The sequence below is a fragment of the Molothrus aeneus genome, unplaced genomic scaffold, assembly GCF_037042795.1.
Source record: "Molothrus aeneus isolate 106 unplaced genomic scaffold, BPBGC_Maene_1.0 scaffold_35, whole genome shotgun sequence".
In the NCBI taxonomy this organism is placed as follows: domain Eukaryota; kingdom Metazoa; phylum Chordata; class Aves; order Passeriformes; family Icteridae; genus Molothrus; species Molothrus aeneus.
Genome location: NW_027099016.1, coordinates 527,963 through 553,642, shown reverse-complemented (window position 1 = coordinate 553,642; position 25,680 = coordinate 527,963). Strand labels below are relative to the sequence as shown.

Below are 25,680 nucleotides of genomic sequence, written 5' to 3'. Positions count from 1 at the left end.
GAATCCAGCTGATACCAAATACCAAGCTGCCCAGTGGTGCAAGAAGCCCATTAAAATCCCACTTTCTTCCACCCCAGGTGGAAAACCATTAGCCCTTCCCCGACGCATTTTTATGATTTGCGGTGACCGAGCGTGGGCAGGTATCCCCTCTCACCATATAGGAGGGCCTTGCGCTTTCGGGCGGTTGTCGCTGCTGACCCCCAACATCACCCAAATTTATGATTGGCGGAACAAGAGTCACAGTCGTGATTTGACTTCCAATTTGACCCGCGCAAAAAGAGATCTAAAAGATTTAGACCCAGACTGCGACTCTGTCATCGAACATTGGGCAAAGCCAAAAATCGTAGCACTCACAATCCTTTTGCCGTGGGTGTCTATCGCAAAATCTCTAGGTGAATTGGCCCGCCTAGAGTGTTGGGTGGAAAAGCAAGCCAATTTTACCTCAGCCGCACTTTCAGACCTCCTATCTGATGAGGAAATAACAAGGAAGGCGACTCTTCAAAACAGAGCAGCGATAGACTTCCTATTACTGCTCCACAACCATCGATGCGAAGAATTTGAGGGTCTCTGCTGCATGAACTTGTCGTCCCGAGCTGAAGACGCGAGAGTCGCCATCGACAAAATGCATGGCCTCATTTCCAACATTAAACAGCAAACTTCAGACTGGTTGGGGGACCTGTTTGCAGGGTGGGGGCTTTCGGGCTGGGTCGGGTCAGTTCTAAGAAGCATCCTGTATGTCTGTATTACATTGACCATTGTTTTGATTGCTGGGGTGATCCTCTGGGGTCTTGTCAAGAGATTGATCGCCAAAGTCGCTCAAGCTCCAGATGTTTTCCGTGTAGAAGCTTCCGGCAACCTCCCCGAAGAGAACTCCTGGGAAGAAACTTCCATTCAAGAAGAGCCCTACTTCTACACAACCTACGTCGACGCCCCATGTGAAGATATCCCAGAAACTGTTTCTTAAGAGTGTTTCAACTCAAAACCTTTTACTTCAGTAGTTGTCCCAAGTTTAAAAAAAAAAAAATTATTGTTTCCACATCTCCTCTCTCTTTTAAACAAAAAAGGGGGAGATGTGGTGTCTCAGTTTGATTTATCCCAGTTCTCCCTTATTCATTTAAGGTAGTTCTGCTCTGGAATTCCCCTACCCCTGACTGTTACTTGTCAATCCTCCTGCCCCTCCCCAGTTGCCCTGGTTTCGTAAATGTATCTCTGTTTTCCCCACCCCAGGTTCCTTGTCCGTCACCCAGCAGCCCATCCTATTTCTCTAGAATCTTCTCACCAGGGCATCGGGTGATTGGGCAGGAGCTGCGGCCCCTCCTCAAGGTTTGCCTGGTTGCTAGCCTGGCGTGTCAGTTTTCTATGTATCAATTTTTTTATTCCCCAATTGGTTGTCGGCTGTATCCACCCACTCCCACCCCCAGTTTTTATAAGCTCGTGTCATCCCATTATTCCTTGCTCTAGTGCCTCCCCTCCCTCGGCGCTCCTGCTCTCCGTTCCTGCTCTTGCCCTGGTTGGGCTGGAATAAACCCAACCCTGTCTACTGGCACTAGAGTCCCTCCTTTATTTCTTCGCGCTCTCCTTGGCGGCCACCTGCGTGCGGTTTGGACCCACAAGCGCGGAACTGACTTTGCGTCAGGCAAGCGCTCCCCACTGCGGTCTGGGCTGTGAATCCGCCGGGCTTCCACCAACTCAGCAGCAGCCAGCGCAGCCGCACATTTACCTGTGTTATCCCTCTCCCGGGATGAGATCATCCCCAAACCCCTCCCTGGCTCTCTGTCAATCACTCAGCATCCCATCCCCTCCATCCAGAAGTTTCAGTCCAGGTCATCAAGTGATTAGCCAGAGGCCAGGGGTCAGCCCCCCAAGCCTTGCCCCATACGCTGTCCTATATGTTTATCCCCCAGCATCCATCCCTTAGGGTCACTTACAGGTTGGTAAAATGTTATCTACTTTTGGTTTCCACCTCCCTTTAAATGTAACCTTGGCACATCTCCCGGGGCTCTTGGCAGTAAGTATGTCGTCCTTGGGGACACAAAACATACACCCCAGGAAATTAATATTCCTCCGGGTCTCATATCATCAGACCCGAAACAGTTTGTCATTTGGCTCCACTGTACTCACCCACCCATGTACTTGCCCAAGCACCAAATAATAGCCCAAGCCATCCCAGTGCCTGAGCCTCCATGGGACCAGGAGCAGGCAGACACCCTCAAAGATAAACTCCATCCCAATGCCTGCTGGACTCAGGTATTGGGAAGAGAAAAACCCAAGTTATCATGTGGGTTGCACTGAGGTGGTGAGTGCAAATCTATACAAGGACTTGCAGGAGCTCCTTTGGGACTCCTAATAAAACCTTGGATTAACCCCTGCTAAGAGTCAGCCCTTTTCTCTTCTACCGCTGTCTCTGGTGTCTCTTGTGCTGCGAAGGCGACCAGCCCAGGTGCCCTCAGTACCCTCGGGGCACAGAGAGTATCTCCCCGCTGTCGGCCGTGTCGGGGCTGCCCCCTGGTGTCTGCCGACTCGGGACTGGCCGAGGGTTCCTGAGAGGCTCGCAGAGAGACCGAGACAGTTGGTCTTAGTTTTGGCTTCTCACCAGAAACGCTCGGGGTTCCTTGGACGCACGGTCACCTGGCACGAGGGAAGCGTCCACAAATTCGACGAGGAAGCCCCATGGCTCCGGGCACCCACCGGTCTCCCGCTGGCTGTGTCAGCAGTCGTGCTAAAGGTAAACACCTCAGCGCCCCTTCGTGCCGCAGCCCCAGCAGGGGATGCCTCGGCGGACGCAGGTGCCGGCACGGCCCGCAAACCCGGTGCAGGCCAGCGCAGGGCGTCCGGCCCCCGACACGGGAGAGGGGACGGACACCGAGAGAGGCGCGGCGCACGGAGGGAGCCCGGCACAGCCCCTGTGAGCGTCCATCCTGAGCCACAAGACTCCACAGCGGGCACCGCCCCCACCGAGCGGAGAGGGGCGGGCTGCCCGCCTGCCGGGGCGGGGCCGGACAGAACACCGACCGACGCCCCGCCCCCGGCTGCTTCCACCGACTGCGCATGCCCAGCAGGCTGCGCCGGCCCAGAGATGGGCAAAGTCGCCCCCCCCCCACCGCTGAGGAGCCCGACTCAGGGGTGGGCGAACCTGCCCCAGCCGCGCTCATGGGGAATGTGGTGGAAACGCCACAGTTCGGACAAAAAGTCGTCACCGAATCAGACTCAATCCGAGGCGGAGGCTGACCCTCAAAGGCCGGGAAGGCACAAAGAGTGGGCAGCACGTCCCCCGCCCCGCCACCCATGCGGGGCGGGGTGAGGACAGCCCGCTGAATCCACAGAGCCCCCAGAAGCCCACGGGGCTCTGCCCCCCGGACCCAGGACCAGCTGGCTGTGAGCCCAGTCCACCCCGGGGGAAAAATCGCCACCCCCAGCACACCGTCCCAGGGCAGGGAGGGGGACTCCACATCGCACAGAAACTCAAACTCCCCCTCGTCCACGTCCGCGACAGAAGGGCTCCCCTGGGAACTCCGAGGGGTACAAGAACCAGACCCCGGCCAAAGCTCCTCACACTTTTTCCACTGCACCAGCAGCGATCCCACGTCTACAGTACAATCATCAAATAGGGCCTCCATGAGGCGGACCCCCACGAGAGACCACGACTCCCTGGAGAACGCCTTCGCAGGGACCAAAAAGAATCCCCGCTCTCTGGCCCAGAGGAATAACCTCTCAAAATCACTCCAGGAAACGGAGACCTGTTTCCACTCCAGGACCCCCCTCCAGAGGTCCAAAAGGAGGGAATCCTCCTCGAAACCCACAGAGGTTGCCAATACCACAAGAACAGCAGGCAAAGCACCAAAGAGGGGGAGGACAACACGACCTCACTGGCACTCCGGACTCTGTCTCTCAGCCTAGGCTGCAGCACACTTTGGCGGTCACCAGATGTCACTATCGGACACGAAAAAACACAAGCTCACACCGCTGTTCTCAAGGTGAAGGAAAAAAGGGAAGTTTATTTTCTGATTCCAACATTTATAGTTTCCCAAGAGTGACAGTGGATTGGAGGGTGACAGTGCCACCTCTCCAATGACACTGGTCAAACCAACAGTCCATCAACTTTCTCCTCCTCCATAAAGGAATGCAAAACAATGGAATATTTACAGAAAATAAATAACTTCAAGTTAAAAGTTCACTACAATAATGTCAACATCAGAAGGCTTAGAAAATCTTAAAAAACCAGGGCCCCAGTGGGAATTGTTCTTCTTGTGGGTATCCAGGTACAGGGAGCTTAAAATCTGGCTGTATTCAGGAATGTGAATTCTCCAAAAATCTATGGTGCCTAGGAAAGCTTGTGTTTCCTTCTTGCTGGTTGGTGGAGACATTGCAGTGATCTTATTGATGACCTCAGTGGGAATCTGATGTCCTCCATCTTGCCACTTTACTCCCAGGACCTGGATCTCTTGAGCAGGTCCTTTGACTTTGCTCTTCTTGATGGCAAAGACAGCTTCCAGCAGAATCTGGATGATCCTCTCTCCTTTCTCAAACACTTCCATCGCTGTGTTCCCCCACACAATGATGCCATTGATGTACTGCAAGTTCTCTGGAGCCTCACCCTTTTCCAGTGCACTCTGGATCAGTCCATGGCAGATGATGGGGCTGTGCTTCCACCCCTGGGGCAGTCGGTTCCAGGTGTACTGCGCGCCCCTCCAGGTGAAAGCAAACTGAGGCCTGCATTCTGCTGCCAGAGGAATGGAGAAGAGCACCTTAGCATTGTCAATGGTGGCATACCCCTTTGCTGCCTTGGACTCCAGCTTGTCCTGGAGTTCCAGCATGTCCAGCACAGCAGCACTCAGTGGTGGAGTCACTTCATTCAAGCCACGATAGTCCACAGTCAATCTCCATTCTCCGTCAGACTTGCACACAGGCCAGATGGGACTGTTGAAGGGTGAGTGGGTTTTGCTGACCACCCCTCGGCTCTCCAGCTCGCAGATCATTTTTTAGATGGGGATCACGGCATCCTGATTTGTCCAATACTGCCAGAGGTGCACTGTCGAGGTGGCAATTGGTATTTGTTGCTATTCTACCCTGAGGAGACCTGCTGCAGATAGGCTTTCTGATAGTCCAGGCAAAGTGTTCAACTGCTTGATGTTTTCTCCTTCCACAGCAGCTATGCCAAAAGCCCACCTGAGTCCCTTTGGGTCTTTGTAAAGCCATTCCAGAGGAAATCTATGCCCAGAATACACGGGGCCTCTGGGCCAGTCACAATAGGATGTTTCTGCCACTCCTTCCCAGTCAGGCTCACCTCGGCTTCCAACAGGGTCAATTGCTGGGATCCCCCCGTCACCCTAACAATGGAAACAGGTTCCACCCCCACATGTCCCGATGGTATCAGGGTACACTGCACACCAGTATCAACTAAGGCGTCATACTTTCATGGTTCTGATGTGCCAGGCAATCGGATCCACACCATCCAGAAGATCCGGTTTTCCCGTGCCTCTTCCTGGCTACAGGCAGGGTCCCCCTAAACCTGGTTATTATTTCTTTCCTGGGCATACATGGTATAGGTTCCTTCAAGGGGATCTGACAGATCATACTCAGCACCGTGACAGACTGAGATGTAAGGAGCCTCTCCATCAAGGAGTGAGACATGAAACCCCCATGTGAAAAGGCCCCTCTGCTCCTTCCAAGGACTGGGACTGAAACCCCCAGCCCGGGGAAGGTGTGTGGGGGAGGCAAGCTGACCAAAGTGAGATGTTTGCCTGCAGGTTGTGACCGCTGGACCAAGAAGACAATGGCTCTCGTTTACTGCTGAGAGCATGGACTACCTGCTACATCTATTCTTTATTGTATCTGTTTCCCCCACCTCGCAATTTCCAATAGAGTTATCCTAATAAAAACCTCTGAGTTAGCAAGAGACTTTGAGATCTCCTCGACGTAACAGGCGGATCCTCGACTGGACTGGACCAAAGGACTTCGTCTCTACGTTTGGTAGCTCTATCCCCTCTCTCTTTCTCTCTCTCTCTCTCTTTTGTCTCTGTCTCTTCCTCTATCTTTTTCTCTCCCTTAATCCCTCTCTCACATTTTGCTGTGGTCATTCAATAAAGGTGCATTTGTTTCAATTATCATTGCAAACCCCCTTGTACCGTGTCGCTTCTTTTTGCACCCTGAGATCAAATCCATGAACCATCACGAAACCCGTCCGTGATGATGGATCGAGACACCCCCTGAGGACCCCTCCCCAAATTCCCCCACAAAGTCCCCCCAGCACCCTCAGACCCCGCTAAAATCCACCCCAAACGTCCTCAAGACCCCTCCCCAAATTCCCCTTACGACCCCTCCAGGACCCCTCACCTGTTCCTGCGCCTCCTCAGCAGCTCCCGGAGCCCCCGTCCTCTCCCAGCGCCTCCCCCGCTCTCTCCAGCGCCTCCCGCAGGACCCGCCCGAGCCCGGGGCGGCTCCCGGGGGTCCCTGAGGGGGTCCCGGGGGGCGGCGGGGGGGGAGGGGGCACCCGCTCCATGCCCGGCCCCGGGGTCAGTGGGCGCCGCTTCGGGCTCAGCTCTGATTGGCTGGAGCGGCATGGGGAGGGTGGGAGTGGTTGAAGGGAGATGCGAGGTGATTGGTTGGTTTCATAGAGGGCGCAGTGATTGACAGGAGAGGGGCAGGGGAGGCGGGCTTTGCTGAGGGGAGGTGTGCGGTGATTGGTTGGATCGGCGCACGGGGTGTTCCAGAGGGGAGACTCGTGGTGATTGGTTAGTTTAGGGCGGGGTGCACCGTGATTCGTTATTTTGGGAGATGAAGCGCGGTGATTGGATGGTTTGGGGCAGGGCGCGCCGCTATAGGCTGAGAAAAGTCTGGAATTTTTAAGGGAACGTTCCCAGTTTCTTGGGGAAAAACTCTCCGATTCTTAAGGAAAAATTCCCGTTTTGCAGGAGAAACATTCCTGGATTTTTTGACTCCACATGACCCCAAATAACCCCAAAAGATTCGATATAAATTCAAATTAACCGCAAAACACTCAAAATAAACCCCAAATAACCGCAAACAATACCTAAATGCCCCCAAATAACCCCAAACAAATCCAGAAAACCCCCCAAAAACCCCCAAAAAAACAAATCAAACCCAAAAAACCCGAAATTATTTCAACTAAACCTAAAAAACCCCATATACACCAACATAAACCCCAAGAACAACAAATATTTCCAAATAAGCCCAAACAAACCCAAATACTTCCAAATAAACCCAACTAATTCCAAATAACCCCAAAGAAACAAAAATAAACCAAGTAAAACCCAAGATAAACCCCAAATAGTCCATAAATAACGCCAAATAAACCCAAAGAAACCCCAAGTAACCCCAGTTCCTCAATTCCCACCCCAAAACGGATCCCGACCAATCAGAACGTGCAGCACTGATGACAATCCAGTTGCTGGGCAGAAACTCAGAGCACTGGCCCCACTCAGCGATTTTCAGCCAATCACCGCCCGGGCCGACTCTGACTCATCAGTTGCCAGGCACAGACCAAGGCCTCTCACTGCGTTCAATAATCAGAGACGGCGCGGGGTAATTTCCAGCCAATCAGAGCGTGTCTCGCTGATGACTCATCAGTTGCGAGGAGCGGAATTTGGAGAGGGAGGGAAGGTGACCCTGGGGATGGGCTGGGGACCCCAAAATAATCCAAAAAGGGGTCGGGACCCCAAAACGGAGCAGGAGGGGCCTGGAGCCCCCAAAACCAAACACGGGGGAGGGAATTGAGGAAATGATCGGAAAGGGGAGGGAGAATGGGGAAAAGAGGGGGCTGGGACCCCAAAATTGAGCTGGGAGGGGGGTGGGACCCCCAAACAGGATTAAGCCAATTTTGTTCCTGGAAAATGTAAAGTACTTTATGGATATGCAAAAAGTCTATGAATATGCAATAGGCTGATGTCATGGGAGACTAAGATCATCGAGCAAAGGTTGTTATGGCAGAATCCTCTGGGAATCCAGTGAAAAAGGTTGATCATCTGGGAATCCAGTGAGAAAGGGCTGGCCCTCTAGGAATCCAGTGAAGAATGAGGCTGATCCTTTGGGAATGCAGTGAGAAAAGGGCTGATCCTCTGGGAATCCATTTCTTACCCCCCAAAGACAGGGCAAAGGCAGGGCGGTGGGGTTTTTATAGGGTATCCCAAGGGTGGAGTTGAGGTTTGGGTCACGGGAGGAGTTCTCAGCAACACAAGAAGGGTGAGATCAAATTCCTGCCTCTTAGCAACAGCAGCACTCTACACAGAATGTGTCCCCACATCCTAAATTCCCTCTAAAACAACTGAGAAATAATGGAACTGCAGATATATTCGATCAATTTCCTTCATTTAACCCAGTTTGGGGTGTTTTTAAAGGATGAGGGTAAGCAGAGGAAAATTAAGGCCAAACCAAAAGGAGAAGCAGCCAGGGCTGTTCCCAACATGGATCACAGGGAATGTGCGTGACCAGGGCTGTGCCCAAAGTGCCTCCTCCAGTGGGGGATGGAGCTGGAGCAGCGCATGAAGCTCTGCCCGCACTCGGGGCACTCACAGGGCTTCCCTTACCGGTGCCTCCGTTGGCGTTGGGTAAAGTGAGAGCTCCTGGAGAAGCTCTTCCCACACTCGGAACACTCGTAGGGCCTCTCCTCAGTGTGGGTCATCTGTTGTGTGATCAGGTTTAACCTCTGGCTGAAGCACATCCCACACTCGGAACACTTTTATGGCCCTTCTCAAGTGTGGATCCACTGGTGCAGGATCAGGCTGGAGCTCTGGCTGAAGCTGCCCTTACCGGTGCCTCCGTTGGTGTCTGGTCAAGTTAGAGCTCTGTGAGAAGCTCTTCCCACACTGGGGACGCTCGTAGGGCCTCTCCCCAGTGTGGATGCGCCGGTGCTTGACAAGAGTGGAGTTGTGCTTGAATCCCTTCCCACACTCGGGGCAGCGGAAGGGCCTCTCCTCTGTGTGACTCTGAAAGTGCCAGAGGAGACGGAAGCTGGTCTGAAATCTCTTCCCACACACGGAACACTCGAAGGGCCTCTCCCGAGTGTGGATCACCTGATGCTGGATTAGGTGGCAGCTCCGGCTGAAGTTCTGCCCATACTCCCCACACTTGTAGGGCCGTTCCCCAGTGTGGCTCCTCTTGTGCACAATCAGGTCGCAGTTCCACCTGAAGCTCTTCCCACACTCCCCACACTCGTAGGGCTTCTCTCCAGTGTGGGTCCTCTGGTGCCTGATTAGGCTGGAGCTCAGGCTGAAGCTCTTCCCACACTCCCCACACTCGTAGGGCCGTTCCCCAGTGTGGATCCTCTGGTGCACAATCAGGTCGCAGTTCCACCTGAAGCTCTTCCCACACTCCACGCACATGTGGGGCTTCTCCCCATCATGGAGCTGCTCATGGAGCACCAGCTCCGAGCTCTGGCTCCATCTCCGGCCGCTTTCCCAGCCCAGGCTGGCTCTTTCCCCCTCACATCCCCGCCATCTGCATTTGCAGCCCCTCCTCGTGCGGCAGCTCCGGGGCTTTTCCTCCCCGTTGGCTTCCTGCGCCATGGAGCCGCTCAAAACGGCCTCTGCCACCAGGTTCTGCCACGGGGATTTGTCCTCCCTGCTCTCCATGCTCAGCTCCTGCTCTGGGGGAGGAAGGACAAGGACAGGATGGGATTTGCCTCCGTGCCACAGGCAAGGGCAAGGAGATCCCCCCAGGGCTGAGCTGCAGCCAGGGGCTGTGCTGGGCTGGGAGATGGAGCAGCACAGAGGGGAAAGGGGCACTGACTTCCTCCTCACCTGCCCCAGTGTCCCGGGCCATCTTCCTCTTCCTCACAGCCTCCCTGGGGTTGGCAATGGGAAATCCTGGTTTGGGGAAAACAAGGGATGAGCACGTTTGTAGGAGCGTCAGGGGGTAGGACGGTCGGGACGGACGGAGACGAGAGATCTCTGCAGCCAGGCCCTGGAACTTGCGGTTTATTGCAAAGGGCCTGGGGGCAGGGCCCTGCTTGGAGCTGCCAGGCACAGCTCGGAGCAGGCCCGAGAGAAGAGAGGGGTAGAGAGGATGACAGGGTAAGAGAGTAAAAGGGGAAAAACGTAAGAGAGCGAGGTTCCCGTTACAATACAATAAATCTTCTTCTGTATTGAATATTTTATTTCTCACTAACCAATCTTGTACAATATACAAGTCCTATAGCATTTGCATACAGCCTGTAAGAATCATTACATCACCATACTGTGTTACATTTTAAACCCTAAAAACTCCTCTTTGGATCCCTTCTCCTGAGCTAGTGGGGTCTGCTCTGACCCTTGGATCTGTCTGCAAGCAGAGGGTATTGTTTCATTAAAAGGGGATTACCTTCAGTTGGGCCACACCATTGTTTTCCAGTTGTTCAGTAACTGAGGTATCTCAAAATTTGCTTTCATTTCAATCTTCCTTATACTTTCTATATTGTCAAAATCTTTTGCCAGACAATCATATTTATAAGGCTTTCCTGTTTCACCGTCCCCAACACACATTGAGTTTGAAGGTCCCTCTGCCTGACTCCATCTCTACAAGTCACCGGCCATGGGGCTCCAGAAAAACTTGCCAAACACCAAGATTCAGCTCTGAAAAAGCGTCCTAGGAGTTCCTTGTCCCTGGTCCCTCCCCTCTGCTCTTTGGGGTTTCCCCCCTGTCCCAGCTGCTGGGGTCACGCTTGGATTGGGGGTCCCCCTACTCCTCGGTGCCCGCCCTGCCCAGGCTGCGGGCAGTCCCAGCAATGCCAAAAGCTCCCCCCGCTTCGCTCTCCCCATTTCGGGATGCCGGGGCTGTTTGGGCTCCCGGGCTCCCTTCTCCCCTCATTCTCTGCTCTGGGCTGCAGCGGCTCCAAGGAGTCCCCCCTGCCCCTCTCCAGGCTCTTGAGGCTCCCGCCAATGGCGGCGCTCCCCCCTCTCTGGGCTCCCCACTTTGGGCTCCTGGGGCACACAGGGCTCTGCTCCTCCAGGCTGCCTCTGCCGGCAGCCGCCACCGCCACCCCCCGATGTCCCCCCAAGGGGCCTTTTCCGCTGAGCTTTGGACTTCTTCATTCTCCAAACATCCCCCCAAAAAACCCAACCCAGGGACCCCCCCAGGCTATCTGGGCCGAGCTCCCCCTCCCCACTCACAGGAGCCATGGGGAGAGCGATGATCCCACAGGTGGGGGCTGCGAATTCAGGCAGGGATCGACGGCCTGGCTCCCTCAGCTCAGCCTCAATCCGCCTTTGTCCCTCCTCTTCCTCTTCCTCCCGCTCCTCCTCTTCCATCCCTCTCATCCTCCTGCTCTGTCTTATCTCCACCTCCTTCTCCTCTTCCATCCCTCCCCTTCCATCCCTTCTCATCCTCCTTGCCAACCCCACTTCCTTCTACTCATTCCATCACTGCTCTCTCTGCCTTCATCCCTCCTCTTCCATCCCTCCTCCCCCTGCTCCTCCCCCCTAACCCCACCTCCTTTTCCCCCTTCATCCCTGCCCTTACCTGCCTCCTCCTCCTCCCCCAGCAGCAGCCACACCCTCGGTGCCCCGTTCCCGCAGCCCTCGCAGCCCGCGGCAGGAGCGGGGATGGAGCCGGGACAGGTCGGGATGGGCAGCGCGGGGCTCTCGGCTGCTCCCAGCCGCTGCGGGCAGGGGGAACCCGGCCTGGGCCAAAGGAGAGGCAAACTGGGCAAACTGGGGGCTGCACATCCAAACTTGGCCTTGCTGGGGACCCTGCCTGGCCACTGCCAGCCCTTGGGGCTCCTCTCGGCACATCCGCCAGGGGGGAACGCACACAGGGCTGGGGGATCCCAGCAGTGGCAGCACTGCCAGGGACTGGGCTGCACTGGGATTGCACTGGGAGTGACTGGGACTGTAGTGGCAGTGAGTTCCACTACACTGAGGCTGACTGGGAGTGCTTGTGAGCAAATGGGATCATACCGGAAGGAACTGGAAAGATGCTGGAGGGAACTGGGGTACCCTGGGAGATACTGGGAGTGAGTGGGATTGAGGGTGAAAGAGAGCAACTGAAACCATGTAGAGCAAAACTGGTTTGTTCTGGCAGTGACTGGGAGCACACTGGGGCCATATTTGGATCATACTGGGAGTGACTGGACTAATACTGGGACTAACTGAGAGTGACTGGGAACATACCATGCACATCATCCTCCATACTGGGCAAGACTGGGAGCAACTGGGAGCCTGCTGCAAGCAAATGGGCTCATACTGGGACTGACTGGGCTGATCTAGGAAGCAACTGGGACCATGCTGGAGGCAGCTGGGACCATACTGGGAGAGATTGAAAGCAACTTGGATTATACTGGGACCACGCTGGGCAGGCTGGCATGTGACTGGGATCACAGTGTAGCTTACTGGGATCATATTTGGGGTTGAAAAGAAGTGACTGGGATCACACTTTGGGCTACTGGGAGCAACTGAGGTGTTGCAGTGTGATGCCATTTCCTGTTTCACTTATCCCAACCCCTCAGATGTGCCAACCTTTCCTTTCCCCTTTTCCCTCTTGCTTAGAGCTGCCCATCAATCTTAACATTCCAGCAAGGGCGTCATGTGGTTGGCAGAAGTTCAAAAGATGCCCCTCAAGTCCGGGCTCATTGGCCTGTCCAAGCGCCTTTATCCCTTGAGCCTTCCCCTTCTCCCACCTGGTTGGCTCTTACCTGTCCCTTCCCCTCCCCCTGTCCCCGGGCTTTAAAAGAGACGGGACCATGCGGTCTGGATTCTATTGGGAGCTGTTACAAGATTCAGAGGTCTGTCATCCTGGAATAAAACTCTGGATTAAAACTCTACGATAGAATCCTCTCCTTTCTCTTCACCATCGCCTGAACCTTTTCCACCAGAGGTAAACTGAGTTCCTACTATGCCTGGATTTGTTCCGAGTGCCCAGCTGCAGCACCCAGCCGGCCAAAGGTATCTCTGAGGTGAAACATCACAGCTGCCGCCTTTGGCCCAGCAGCAAGGGTCAGACGGGGCCAGGCACGTCCCACCTGAAAATACTGGAATTAATATTCCATACTGAGGGAAACTGGGATCATGCTGCAAGCCAATTGGAGCAGCTCGGAAGGACTGGATGCCTGCTGAAGGCAACTGGGATATACTGGGCATGACTGGGGGATCATACTGGGAGAACTAACACCTTACTGGGGCCACTGGCAGTGTCTGGAAATGACTACAGACATTCTGGGGGCAACTGGGATATACTGGGAGTGTCTGGAACCACACTGGGCTAACTGGAATCACACAGGGAACAACCGGGACCATGCTGGGGGCAACCGGGAGCAAGTGGCATCATACTGAGAGGGACTGGGACCATATGGGGAGTGATTGAGACTATAGCAGGGGCAACTGGGTTCAACTGGGACCATACTGGGAGTGTCTGTAACCACAGTGGAGTAATGGAAGCACACTGGGAACAGCTGGGCCCATGCTGGGAGCAACTGGGATCACTCTGAGGGTGACTGGAATCATGCTGGCATTGACTGGGAGTAACTGGGATGGTGCTGAAATAAACTGAGAAGAGGTGGGAGTGACTGGGAACAAACTGGAAGCAACTGGGATAAACTGGGAGAGACAGGGAATCACTGGGATTATACTGGAGGCTACTGGGGTCATGCTGGCATTGACAGGGAGCAACTGGGATCACACTGGAGGCACTGGAGTTGTACTGGGAGTGTCTGGGAGCAACTGGGATTAGACTGCAAGTGACTGGGATCATACTGGGAGTGGCTACACTCATACTGGGATTAGAGTGGGTCTGATTGGACCCTGACTGGGGGTTACTGGGAGCTACCAGGCCCATGCTGGGAGCCAACTGGGGACTTAATTAGAGGAACTGGGAGCAACTGGGAGACAACTGGCGGCACATGAACAACACTGAGGTGACTGGGAGTGCCTGGCAACAACTGCCAGAATGTTCAGCGCAACTGGGATATACTGGGAGGGTCCCAAGGCTGTGGGACTGGGACCAGACTGGGAGCGACTGGAAATGTGCTGGGGGAACTGGGAACACGCTGGGGGCAAGTGGGAGTGACTGGGGCCCTGCTGGGAGAGACTGGGATCATACTGGGAGTGCCTAGGTCTATGCTAGGGACAACGGGGAGAACTGGTTCAGCCATCCTGGTCCGGATGGTCCCAGTCCATATTTGATCCCACTCCCTATTTGATCCCAGTCCATATTTAATCCCAGTCCATAGTTGATCTTAGTCCATATTTGATCCTAGTCTAAATAATCTCAGTCCAGTTTATCCCAGTCTGTAGGAACCCAGTCCATTTGATCCCAATCCATATTTGATCCCAGTCCATATTTAATCCCAGGCCATATTTGATCCCAGTCCAAAGTTTATCCCAGTCCTGATTTGATCCCAGTCCTGATTTGATCCCAGTCCATAGTTGATTTTAGTCCATATTTGATCCCAGTCCACTGTAGATCCCAGTCCATATCTGATCCCAGTCTATATAATCTCAGTCCAGTTTATCCCAGTCAGGATGATCCCAGTACATATTTGATCCCAGCCCCTATTTAATCCCAAACGATTTGATCCCAGTCCATATTTGATCCAAATCCATTTGATCCCAGTCCACACTTGATCGCAGTCCATATTTGAGCCCAGTCCATATTTGAGCCCAGTCCATAGCAGATCTTAATGCATATTTGATCCCAGCCCATATTTCATTCTAGCCCATATTTGATCCCAGTCTATATAATCTCAGTCCCGTTTATCCCAGTCCATAGTTGATTTTAGTCCATATTTGATCCCAGTCCATTTTTTATCCTAATTCATATTTGATCTCAGGCCATATTTGATCCCAGTCTATATAAGCTCAGTCCAGTTTATCCCACTCTGTAGGATCTCAGTCAACAGTTGATCCCAGTCCATATTTGATCCTAGTCTAAATAATCTCAGTCCAGTTTATCCCAGTCTGTACAATCCCAGTCCATATTTGATCCTAATCCATATTTAATCCCAGTCCATATTTGACCCCAGTCCATATAATCTCTGTCCACTTTATCCCAGTCAGGATTATCCCAGTCCACATTTGATCCCAGTCCATATTTGATCCTAGTCCCTATTTGATCTCAGTCCATATTTGATCCCAGTCCAGTTTATCCCAGTCTGTATGGTCCCAATCCATTTGACCCAACCCATAGCATCTCAGTCCATATTTTATCCCAGTTCATATTTGATCCTAGTCTAAATAATCTCAGTCTAGTTTATCCCAATCTGTACAATCCCAGTCAATATTTGATCCCGGTCAGTATTTGATCCCAGTCCGTATTTGACGCCAGTCATAGTTGATCCAGTCCATGTTTGATCTGAGTTCCTATCTGATCCCAGTTCATATTTGATCCCAGTGAATAATTGATCCCAGTCCCTATTTGATCCCAGTCCCTACTTGATCCCAGTCCATATTTGATCCCAGTCCATATTTGATCCCAGTCCATATTGCCCTGCACACATTCCAAAAGTCTGAAATCCCAGCTCCCAGCCAGGAAAAGATGTTCCCGCCCATGAAGGCAAATGGAGCAAAATCCTACAGAGACATTTCCCTGCCAGCCTTCAGGACTTCAGCTCCTGGGACTGGGAATTAAAATAAAAATTGGGAAATAAAATAATAAATAATCAGGGGAGGGTCTGTGGGGACAGAGGGGTCAATTAAATCAATGCAGGGTCAATTAAATCAGGGAAGGGGGCAGTTAAATCAGGACAGGGGTCACTTAAATCAGGGGAAGATCTTTGGTAGCAGAGGGATCAATTAAAACAGGGTAGAGGTCAATTAAATCAGGGATGGGGTCAATTAAATCAGGGGAGAGTATTTGGTGGTCCCTGATGCAATTAAATATAGGGAGGGTCTCTGGTGGTGCCTGGGTCAAGGGAGACACTGAGAGAGAAACAGAGCAGGCAAAGAGAGGCAGGAGAGAAAAGGGGACACAAAGACAGTGAGCTGAGAAGGTGGCACTCTGCAAACAGAACTGCAATGGACTGAACATGAACGGGAGAGAAATCAGTAAGTCTGAGAGTTTTATTTGCTATCAAATACATCCCACACACCCAGCCCCACACGATCCCCATCCCACCACTCATTGAGATCCCATGACTCTAAATCACCTCCCAACCCCATCTCAGCCTGGTGGCTGTGGAATCGAGTGAGTTTGGTGTGGGGTTGAGTTTTTTGAGGTGGGTTTGAGCCCTTTTGGGGTAAGATTGAGCTGTTTTCACTGGGATTTGAGGTGACAGATCCATCCTCCTTGGATTTTGGACTGCAGAGAGAGGGAGAGGATAAAAAAATTAATGCGAAACGAAAAGTAGAAGCAGCCAGGTGTGTTCCTAACATGGATCACAGGGAATGTGCGTGACCAGGGCTGTGCCCAAAGTGCCTCCTCCAGTGGGGGATGGAGCTGGAGCAGTGCACAAAGCTCTTCCCACACTCGGGGCACTCGCAGGGCTTCCCTTACCGGTGCCTCCGTTGGTGTCTGGTCAAGTTAGAGCTCTGTGAGAAGCTCTTCCCACACTGGGGACACTCGTAGGGCCTCTCCCCTGTGTGGATGCGCCGGTGCTTGACAAGAGTGGAGTTGTGCTTGAATCCCTTCCCACACTCGGGGCAGCGGAAGGGCCTCTCCTCTGTGTGACTCTGAAAGTGCCGGAGGAGACGGAAGCTGGTCTGAAATCTCTTCCCACACACGGAACACTCGAAGGGCCTCTCCCGAGTGTGGATCACCTGATGCTGGATTAGGTGGCAGCTCCGGCTGAAGTTCTGCCCACACTCCCCACACACATAGGGCCTTTCCCCAGAGTGGCTCCTCTGGTGGTTGATCAGGTCGCAGCTCCACTTGAAGCTCTTCCCACACTCCCCACACTTGTAGGGCCGTTCCCCAGTGTGGCTCCTCTTGTGCACAATCAGGTCGCAGTTCCACCTGAAGCTCTTCCCACACTCCCCACACTCGTAGGGCTTCTCTCCAGTGTGGGTCCTCTGGTGCCTGATTAGGCTGGAGCTCCGGCTAAAGCTCTTCCCACATTCCCCACACTCGTAGGGCCGTTCCCCAGTGTGGATCCTCTGGTGCACAATCAGGTCGCAGTTCCACCTGAAGCTCTTCCCACACTCCACACACGTGTGGGGCTTCTCCCCATCATGGAGCTGCTCATGGAGCACCAGCTCCGAGCTCTGGCTCCATCTCCGGCCGCCTTCCCAGCCCAGGCTGGCTCTTTCCCCCTCACATCCCCGCCATCTGCGTTTGCAGCCCCTCCTCGTGCGGCAGCTCTGGGGCTTTTCCTCCCCGTTGGCTTCCTGCGCCGTGGAGTCGCTCAAAATGGCCTCTGCCACCAGGTTCTGCTGCGGGGATTTGTCCTCCCTGCTCTCCATGCTCAGCTCCTGCTCTGGGGGAGGAAGGACAAGGACAGCATGGGATTTGCCTCCATGCTACAGACAAGGGCAAGGAGATCCCCCGAGGGCATCGCCGGCAGGATGGCACCGGCACCCCCCCGATGTCCCCCCAAGGGGCCTTTTCTGCTCAGCCTTGGACTTCTTCATTCTCCAAACATTCCCCAAAAACCCCAAGCCAGGGACCCCCAGGGATATCCGGGCCCAGCTCCCCCTCCCCGCTCACCGGCGCGATGGGGGGGCGATGATCCCACAGGTGGGGGCTGCGAATTCAGGCAGGGCTCGAGCGTGGCTCCTTCAGCTCATCCTTGATCCACCTTTGTCCCTCCTCTTCCTCCCGCTCCTCCTCTTCCATCCCTCTCCCGCTCCTCTGTGTCATCCCCACCTCCTTCTCCTCTTCCATCCCTCCCCTTCCATCCCTTCTCCTCCTCCTCCTCGCCAACCCCACCTCCTTCTCCTCCTTCCATCACTGCTCCCTCTCCGCCTTCATCCCTCCTCTTCCATCCCTCCTCCCCCTGCTCCTCCCCCCTAACCCCACCTCCTTTTCCCCCTTCATCCCTGCCCTTCCCTGCCTCCTCCTCCTCCCCCAGCAGCAGCCACACCCTCGGTGCCCGTTCCCGCAGCCCTCGCAGCCCGCGGCAGCAGCGGCGATGGAGCCGGGACAGGTCGGGATGGGCAGCGCGGGGCTCTCGGCTGCTCTCAGCCGCTGCGGGTGGGGGGAACCCGGCCCGGGCCAAAGGAGAGGCAAACTGGGCAAACTGGGGGCACATCACAAAGCTAAGGATGCAGCAGAAAATGGAGCTGAGTGAGTTATGTTAATATTAACTCCAAACGAGGAAAAACTGGAAATTCCAATGTTTAGGGAAGCCAAGAAAAAAGAATGAAACAAGACAGGAAGTGAACAAGATAAATCAGGGAAATGGAAACTTCTTGATGGAAGACAATTACTTAGTAAAATGTGCTTACTAGGAAAATATTAGAAGACATGCATCAGAAAACCCACTGGGGTAATCAAGCTTTGTGTGATCATCTTCTAAGGAACTATGGGTGCACTGGGATTTTTGGAGTAGCAAAACAAGTAACTGAAAGATGCTTAATTTGCCAAAGTATAATAAAAAGGTGATGAGAAAAACAACATTAGGAGGTCGTGAGTTACCTCATCGACCCTATCAAAGTATCCAAGCAGAAGTTTAGATTTGTTAGGTTCTGAATTTATTTGCAAAAAAACCCCGTTTAATCTAGAAGAAAGAGAATATGCCATATGTTAGACAGGAGATTTTAGGGGAATAAAAATCTTTAAAGTATGAGAAACCCCCTAGACAAAACAGGAAAAGAAAAAGGGGAAATGAAAGGGAGGGAAACAAGAGGAAAAGTCAGAAAGAGAGTGGGATCCTCTGCAGCTCTTGCCCCCTCCGTTCGCGGCCGTGGCGCCTGTCCCGGGTCCCGGCTCGCTGCCCGCCTCAGCTCCGCCTGCCCCGGTTTCCATCCCAGGTGCGGGCTCACTGCCCAGGGCAGCTCCACCTGCCCCGGCGCTGGCGGTGAATTTGTGTGCCCTGCTCCCCCTGCCCGGCCCGCGGCCGCTCTGCCGGCCATGCTGGGGAAGATGGGGTTGCTCTGTCTTGCTGCGTGGGCCGAGGTCACCGCGCCGACCGCACCGAGGGCGGGTCCCAGCCATCCCATCCCCGGCTGCCCTGCCCGTGCCAGCTGCGCTGGGCACCGCCGCTGCTGCTGCCGGGGTCTCCCACCTGCCTTTTCTCTGCCGGGAGCTGCCGGATCAGCCGCCATAAGCCATGTGGGGGCTGCCATGCTCCGGTTTGGTCTCCATGGGAAGATCCCCCTCTGGCGATTCCGGCAGCAGACCCTGCCCACACTCCCACCGAGCCTCGGCGGGATATCCTCCCCTGAAACCGACCTGCTCTGAGTTACATCCCCTTGGTAACCACAGCTCTGGCTATTCAGGGAAACTCTCTCTCTACAGGAAGCGCCTAATCTAACCACTAGGAGCTCAGTTAAAAGGCAGCCCTCTCCAAATTCTTTCTCAAAACACAGGAGAAAGGCTATGGAAGGTAAAAAAGTGACAGAGTTAGATGAAGGGATTGCTCTATTTCCGTTAAGAGAGGTTCCCATGGCAGGGATGCGCTGCCCTGCCCCGCGGGAGCCACCAGCGCCCCTGCCGGCCGTGCCCGGAACTGCACCCAAGGGGAAAGCGCCGCAGCTGAAAGGCCGGGACTGGCTCCGGGCTCTGTTTGTTGTCACTGCCGGAGCTGGTGTTGTTTGTTTGCTTTATTATACACACTAGTAAAAAAATGGTATTCCTATTCCCATAGCTTTGCCTGAGAGACCCTTGATTTCACTATTGTAAAAATTAAGAGGGAGGGGGCTTGCATTCTCCATTCCAAGAGAGCCTTTTTCTGCCTTCCCAAGCAGACACCTGTCTTGTAAAGCAAGACAAACACCCACAGACACTGAGGGGGGCTGCAGGAGGGGCAGAAGAAGGCCCTGCAGCACTTGGGCACAAAGGCCCAGCAGGTGAATGCAAGAAGGGAGCAGCAAAAGGCCAAGCTGAAGGCAAAGGCCAGGGCAGAGCTCCTACAGCCCCTGAAGGATCAACCCCAGGGCCCAAGGGGGCCCCAGCACCCAGGGCACGGGCTCGGCCACAAGCACCCGGCAGAGGCATTGCCCTCCTCGGCAGGGGACAGCCCACCCAAACAGCCCCTGGCAAGGAATCAGGGCTCCAGCTGCAGGGCACAAGGACACTGCAAGCACAGACAGCAGCACCCTCAGGACCAGCAAGTCCACCCCTTGATGGACATGGATTGGCAGGGCTGTCACAGCTCCCATCACACCAGGGACCCTCCACACTGGAGCCCTTGAGAACATTCAGGTGGGTCTGCATTGAGAGGAGGCCTCTCCTGATGGACACAGGGGCCTCTCAATCCACTCTGAATCTTAGACCTAAGGGAGGGAGAAATGCCAAAAATGTCTTTGATTATTCATGGCATAAGTGGGAAAGATGTATGGTTTTATTCAACCACTATTAGTAGATCTGGGAGATGGATTTGAAATGCATGAAGTTTTATTTGCTCCTAATTGCTATCATGATTTACTGGGAAGGGATTTGATCCCTAAATTTGGAACGCAACTTAATATTATAAAAGGTGATACAGAGGCCAGTTCTGTTGTACCTCTGTGTCAAATGTCTGGCCAGGCCTATGCTGAAGTGAACCCTGAAGTGTGGGCAGCCCCAGGGAAATAGGGAAAATTAGACATGGAGCCTCTCCAAAGTACTCTGAAGCAACCAGGACAAGTGGTGTCTAAAAGCAACAGCCTGTTCCAGGGGAGGGAAGGAAGGGGAATCAGACAAAGCGCAGGTCACCGCCCCATGCTCAGCTCAACCCGCGGAGCTGTGGGTGCTTGTAAGAGCCTGGCACTGAAATGCCCTGAGCAGGAAGGCTTCAATATCTTCTGCTGACACCATGGCACCTAACAGGGGGCAAAAGCAATTCTTACTGCTTAAGCATTCTGCATCACTTATTAGGGTATTTCTGAAATAATTATTTAATAGAGAAGGGATTGTGGAAGCAATAGACTCAGAAAGAAGAACTAATTTTACTCAAAAGATCCTTCAGGGGGTTATGGCAACTTTAGGAATACAATGGGACCTTCATAACCCCTGGCACCCCCTGAGCTCAGGTCAGGAGAAATAAAGAAACACTTTTGGAAGCTGGTGATAAAAACCAAGATGCCGTGGGTACAGCTTTTGCCATTGGCTATGGCAAGAAGAAGAACCAGACCCAGGGCAGATATTCAATTACCTCCCTTGGAATTGATGTCTGGAATTCCTTACCCTGGTAACTGTCCACCTAGTGCAGGGTGGAGATAAGGGATGTACATTTAAGGCAGTCTGTGGCCAGAATCCTGTCTCTTGTGAAATCTCTCCCACAGGAAGCTGGGCTGGCACAGAGCCTGCCCTGGGACTTTGCTGTTGCCAACACCCAGCCAGGACATCGGCTCCTGCCTAAGGAGCGCAAAGCAGCACCACTGGTGGCCAAGGGGCCCATGCCAAGTGTCCCTGAGGCCAGAAACAGCCGCCAGCACAGCTGAACACGGGGGGACCCCTCAGCCTGGCCTCAGGGGCTCTGAAGCCCCGGAGATTTGCACTTCCCGCCTGCAGCAGGACCATGGGAGCCGCCACTGAGCCTGCCCTGAAGGCAACGCAGCAGCAGCCAGGGCTCCACAGCGGGCCAAGCCCCTGGGCCTGCCCACAGATCCTCTGCTCAAACCCTCGGAAATCCTGGCCACCCTCCTCTGGCACCTCCAGCCACTGCGGCCAAGCCTTGCTGCCACTGCTGCAGCTTCAGCGCTGGCTGGGCCTGCACTGCCACAGCTGCTGGGGAGCACCACGGCACAATTCCACTCTGGGGCTCACTCACACCCACACTCTGGGCTGCCTGGAATAAGATTACATCATGAGAATGTTTTTTCTAAATAATCCTACTTTCATATTGTCAGTTAGGTTTGGGGGTGAGAATCAGTTTTTATTCTCGGCAGAAGAAGTAGAAAATATCTTTATTGCTTTGGATTCTTTTTCAGTGTGTGTTTGCCTGGCTGGTGGAGATGGCAAAATTTTGGCCCGCGTTTTCTGGTGTTTACCTCCAGGCTGCGTTTAGAAGAGCTTTAAAGGTGACCCTTTAACTCACAAACCGTTAATAGAACACTCTTCAAAAAAAACCCCAAAAATTAAAAATACCCCAAACCCTGGCTTTTGGGGTGGGGCGCATATGAGTCATGCTCTGGAAGAGAAACTTCATTCCAGGCAGCCTGGAGAGGAGCTTTAGAAATGCAAATGAACCCTGCTGGGCAAAGCCTGGACAATGTACCTGGGTCTCTTGCCTGGGGCAGGAGTTGGGCTGATTCCCTCTGCCCTCACCCCAAGCTCTGCCTGCTTGCACTGATGGAATTTGCACAGCTCAAGGCAGAGCCCAGGGTGAGGATATCTGACCCTGCAACAGAAACGGGCGAAGCTGCACAGGGAAACAGCAAATGGAGAATGTTGGGAAAACTTCACTATAAATAAATGGGGGCAATCATCCCTCTGCCCACTCCAACATGTGCTGTCACTGTCTGTGTTATATAGGGTGTATTAGAGCACTGAAATGTTCTTGCTACCACAAGTTCAGGGAAATCAGTTGGGAATCCAAGTATTTGATAATTTAAGTAGAGAAAAGCAGTCAATTGATGCAGTCCTTGCTGGAGAGCGCGGCCAAAAATGGGGAAAAGATGAACGGCCACCAGAACAAATCCTACAACACCATGCACCAGCCCCTGGGAACCCAAACCAATTCATGTCAGGAGCCACAGAACCCATTTCTCATTTCAATGGCATCATTAGATTACAAGCTGCCCTGGGAATAACCAACCAGACAGCTCCAGCTCCTGACCTTCCTGCTGACCAATCCACTGAAATGAGGAACACAACACCTCACCATTGGATGGGATCAGATTACCTTTTAGCCGAAAAAAGAGGAGTTTGTGAAAAATGAAATAACTCAAACTCTATTTGCCAATCTGTTGTTGGCAAATAGATGACAAAGGAAAAGTGGTGGGAAAAAAAACCAACGGAAACAAGAAAGCAGCTCATGTACCAGTCCAAACGTGGAAAGGATGGGAATGGGACACGGTTTTGTGGATCTCTGGCAGACCATGGGTTAAACGAATGCTGTTTCTCCTCTTATGCGCTACAGCAACTCTCACCTTTTTACCATGCTCCACACCTTGAGAGTGCAGCTCATTCAGCAGCTGAGCGAGGGGATGCAGGTGGCAGCCAGGCCTCCTGATCCAGAAACGGCTACAGAAGGACAGGGAATGAGGGCACTGAGAACAATCCCAAAACCACAAGAGATTCAGTAAGGAAAAAAGAAAAGAAAAGAAAAGAAAAGAAAAGAAAAGAAAAGAAAAGAAAAGAAAAGAAAAGAAAAGAAAAGAAAAGAAAGTAATTCACTGAGTGAATCGGCCTGGAGATTGGGTCAGGGACTCGTAGACAAGGAAGGGAGAAACCATCTGTATCAAAAAATGTTACTAATTAACATGGACTGCTGCTCACAGAAAGTCACGCTAAATTCCTGAACTTCCAAAAGAACAAAGACTTAACACAGCCATGAATATCGGCTGTTCTACAAAAGTGGAGGTGCACATTAACGAGGACATGCAGTTGGCGGATCGGGAGGTCTGAACCTTGCAAGTACCTCAGCCAGTGGGCAAAGGGAAAGGGAGATGAGGCCGGGAAAATGAGGATAAAAAGGAGACTGCGAACTACAACAATGGCAGAGAGCGCAAGGCAAATGCCCCACGGCCTCTCCCTCTGCTCAGCAATAAAGTCACTTGTACAGGACTCCTCTGTCTCCTCGGGACACAGAAACCTCCGGCCACGTGAATTTCCCCGCACAGCCCCGGGCACGGGGCAGCCGCCTCTGTCCCAGCCACAGCAACCGGGCCGAGCCAGCGCTGCTCCGGCAGCGGCTCCTGCCGAGGCAGCGGCCGCAAGGAGACCGCGGGCAGCCGCTCCCGCAGCGCCCTCACGCCAGCGGCAACACGCGCCGGACACGGCACAACGAACCCGCCTGAGCCCCCTGCCGCCCCCGAGACCCGCAGCGAGCCCCGAGCCCCCGCACAACCCAGCGCGCCTCCCAGCTCCGCCGCCGCCTCACCGCGCTCCGGCCGCTGCCGCCGCTCCCGGGCCCGCACAGACGCTCCGCCAATGGCGCCGCTGCCGAGCCACGGCCGCCCTCAGGCCGCCACCGGAGCCCTGCTCCGCCCCGCTCCCACCAATCAGCGCGCCAGAACCACGACTGACGGCACCGTCGCCCAATCGCAGCCAGGGGCGGGCTCTGCACACGGCACAGCCTCGCCCCGCGCTCTCAGGGACCCCCGGGCTGCGTGAGGGCAGAGCCGGAGATGAGGAACAGCCCTGGAACGGGCCCGGGCCTGAGCCCGAGGGGGATTGAGCTGAAAACACAAACAAACTTCTCCGCAGCTCCCTCCATGGCTTTCCCGAAGCACTGCGGCTTCGGTGGCTCCGGTCAGCGGGAAGCCCCGGAGCCTCACTACTGCTACCTCTAATTAGGAGCATAAAGGAATCGCTTTGATTTCCCCCAAAAAGGGAAAACTGCCCCAACCCTGTGGATGAGTGGGCGAGGGGAGAGATTTCTGACAGAAAACTCCAAAATCTTAGAGCAGGATAATGAGAAGTAAGTGAAGAGCCTTAAATCCAGCCTTCCCCCACGCCTCCCTCCTTCCAGCTGCACCTCCTACCCCGGCAGTGCCGGAGACAGGGAATGGGGCCGTGCTCACTTCATGCCCCGGGGCTTCTCCCTCTGCTCAGGGACAGGAGTCGTTCCCCTGCTGCACCCTGGGCTCTCTCCCACCGGAGACTTCTCCAGGAACTTCTCCAAGCTGAGTCCATCTCACGGGGCACAGCCCCCCTCCAAGTGCTGCAGCGTGGGTCACTGTGCCCCGGGGTCAGTCCTGCCAGGACAGGCTGCTCCAGCGGGGCCCCTCTGGCCACGGGGTCACAGCCTCCTCTCAGGCATCCCCGTGCTCCAGCGTGGCTGCTCCGGGGGCTGCAGGGGGATCTCTGCATCCCCATGGATCTGCAGGGGGATCTCTGCAGCCCCATGGATCTCTGCATCTGGCACCACCGTTTTTGGAGGCGCCAGGAATAGGCTGAGCTCTGCCTGAAGCTCTTCTCACATTCCCCACACCCTTCCAGGCACAGGGAGGCTTTTACCTCCTCACAGCTCCCCAGGCTGGGTTTGCAGCCCCTCCTCGTGTGGGATCTCTGGGGCTTTTCCTCCCCATTGGATTCCTGCGCGGTGGAGCCGTTCCAAATGGCCTCTTCCACGAGGTTCTGTGGCAGGGCTTTGTTCTCCCTGGTCTCTGTCCACAGCTCAGTGCCTGGGGGAGGAAGGATAAGGAGAGTAAGAGACAGGGAGAAGGTAAAAGGAAAAGGCAGGAGGAGAGGAAGGAGATGGGAAAGGAACATAGATGGATGTAGGACAGAATGAGGAGAAGAAGGAGGGTGGACAAGGAGAAGATGGGATTTGCCTCCATGGCAGAGGGAAGGGGAAGGAGATCCCCTCAGTCCATCCCTGGCAGGATGGCGTTGGCAGTGAGGCTGTCCTGCAGCGATGCTGGGCTGGGAGATGGAGCAGCAGGGAGGGGAAAGGGGCAGTGATTCCTCCTCCCCTGCCTGGCTGTCCCAGTCTGGAGCGTCCTGGCGCTGCCGAGGCCCTTGGAGCGTCTGGCACTCAGGAGCCCGGAGCTCACGGCTGCTTTATAAAGC

The 25,680-nt window shown here is 54.1% G+C and overlaps 3 protein-coding genes across 6 annotated transcripts in view; all 3 read right to left on the bottom strand.

Moving 5' to 3' along the window:
- Positions 1-6,349: 6,349 nt before the first annotated feature.
- Positions 6,350-9,338, bottom strand: LOC136570584 (zinc finger protein 436-like). The gene is made up of 3 exons (XM_066571048.1): positions 8,767-9,338; positions 8,544-8,666; positions 6,350-6,548 (listed from the first exon to the last, which is right to left on the bottom strand). The coding sequence occupies exons 1-3, from the start codon at positions 9,336-9,338 to the stop codon at positions 6,350-6,352; spliced, it is 894 nt and encodes a 297-aa protein (XP_066427145.1).
- Positions 9,339-15,968: 6,630 nt separating this feature from the next.
- Positions 15,969-24,062, bottom strand: LOC136570655 (zinc finger protein 436-like). 4 transcript variants are annotated; one of them, XM_066571116.1, is made up of 4 exons: positions 24,047-24,062; positions 23,094-23,213; positions 16,417-17,335; positions 15,969-16,221 (listed from the first exon to the last, which is right to left on the bottom strand). In XM_066571116.1, exons 3-4 carry the CDS (start codon positions 17,319-17,321, stop codon positions 15,984-15,986), a joined length of 1,143 nt encoding a protein of 380 aa, XP_066427213.1. In that variant the 5' UTR covers positions 17,322-17,335; positions 23,094-23,213; positions 24,047-24,062; the 3' UTR covers positions 15,969-15,983. The 4 variants fall into 4 exon arrangements, with proteins under 4 accessions (XP_066427213.1, XP_066427216.1, XP_066427215.1 ...); XM_066571119.1 differs by lacking the exons at positions 23,094-23,213; positions 24,047-24,062 and adding an exon at positions 18,496-18,746; XM_066571118.1 differs by lacking the exons at positions 23,094-23,213; positions 24,047-24,062 and adding an exon at positions 17,566-17,727.
- Positions 24,063-24,841: 779 nt separating this feature from the next.
- The window catches only part of LOC136570621 (uncharacterized), an 86,780-nt gene continuing 85,941 nt past the window's right edge, over positions 24,842-25,680 (bottom strand). The window contains 1 exon segment of the mRNA XM_066571070.1: positions 24,842-25,020. Within this exon segment, the coding sequence (XP_066427167.1) occupies positions 24,842-25,020 (179 nt within the window).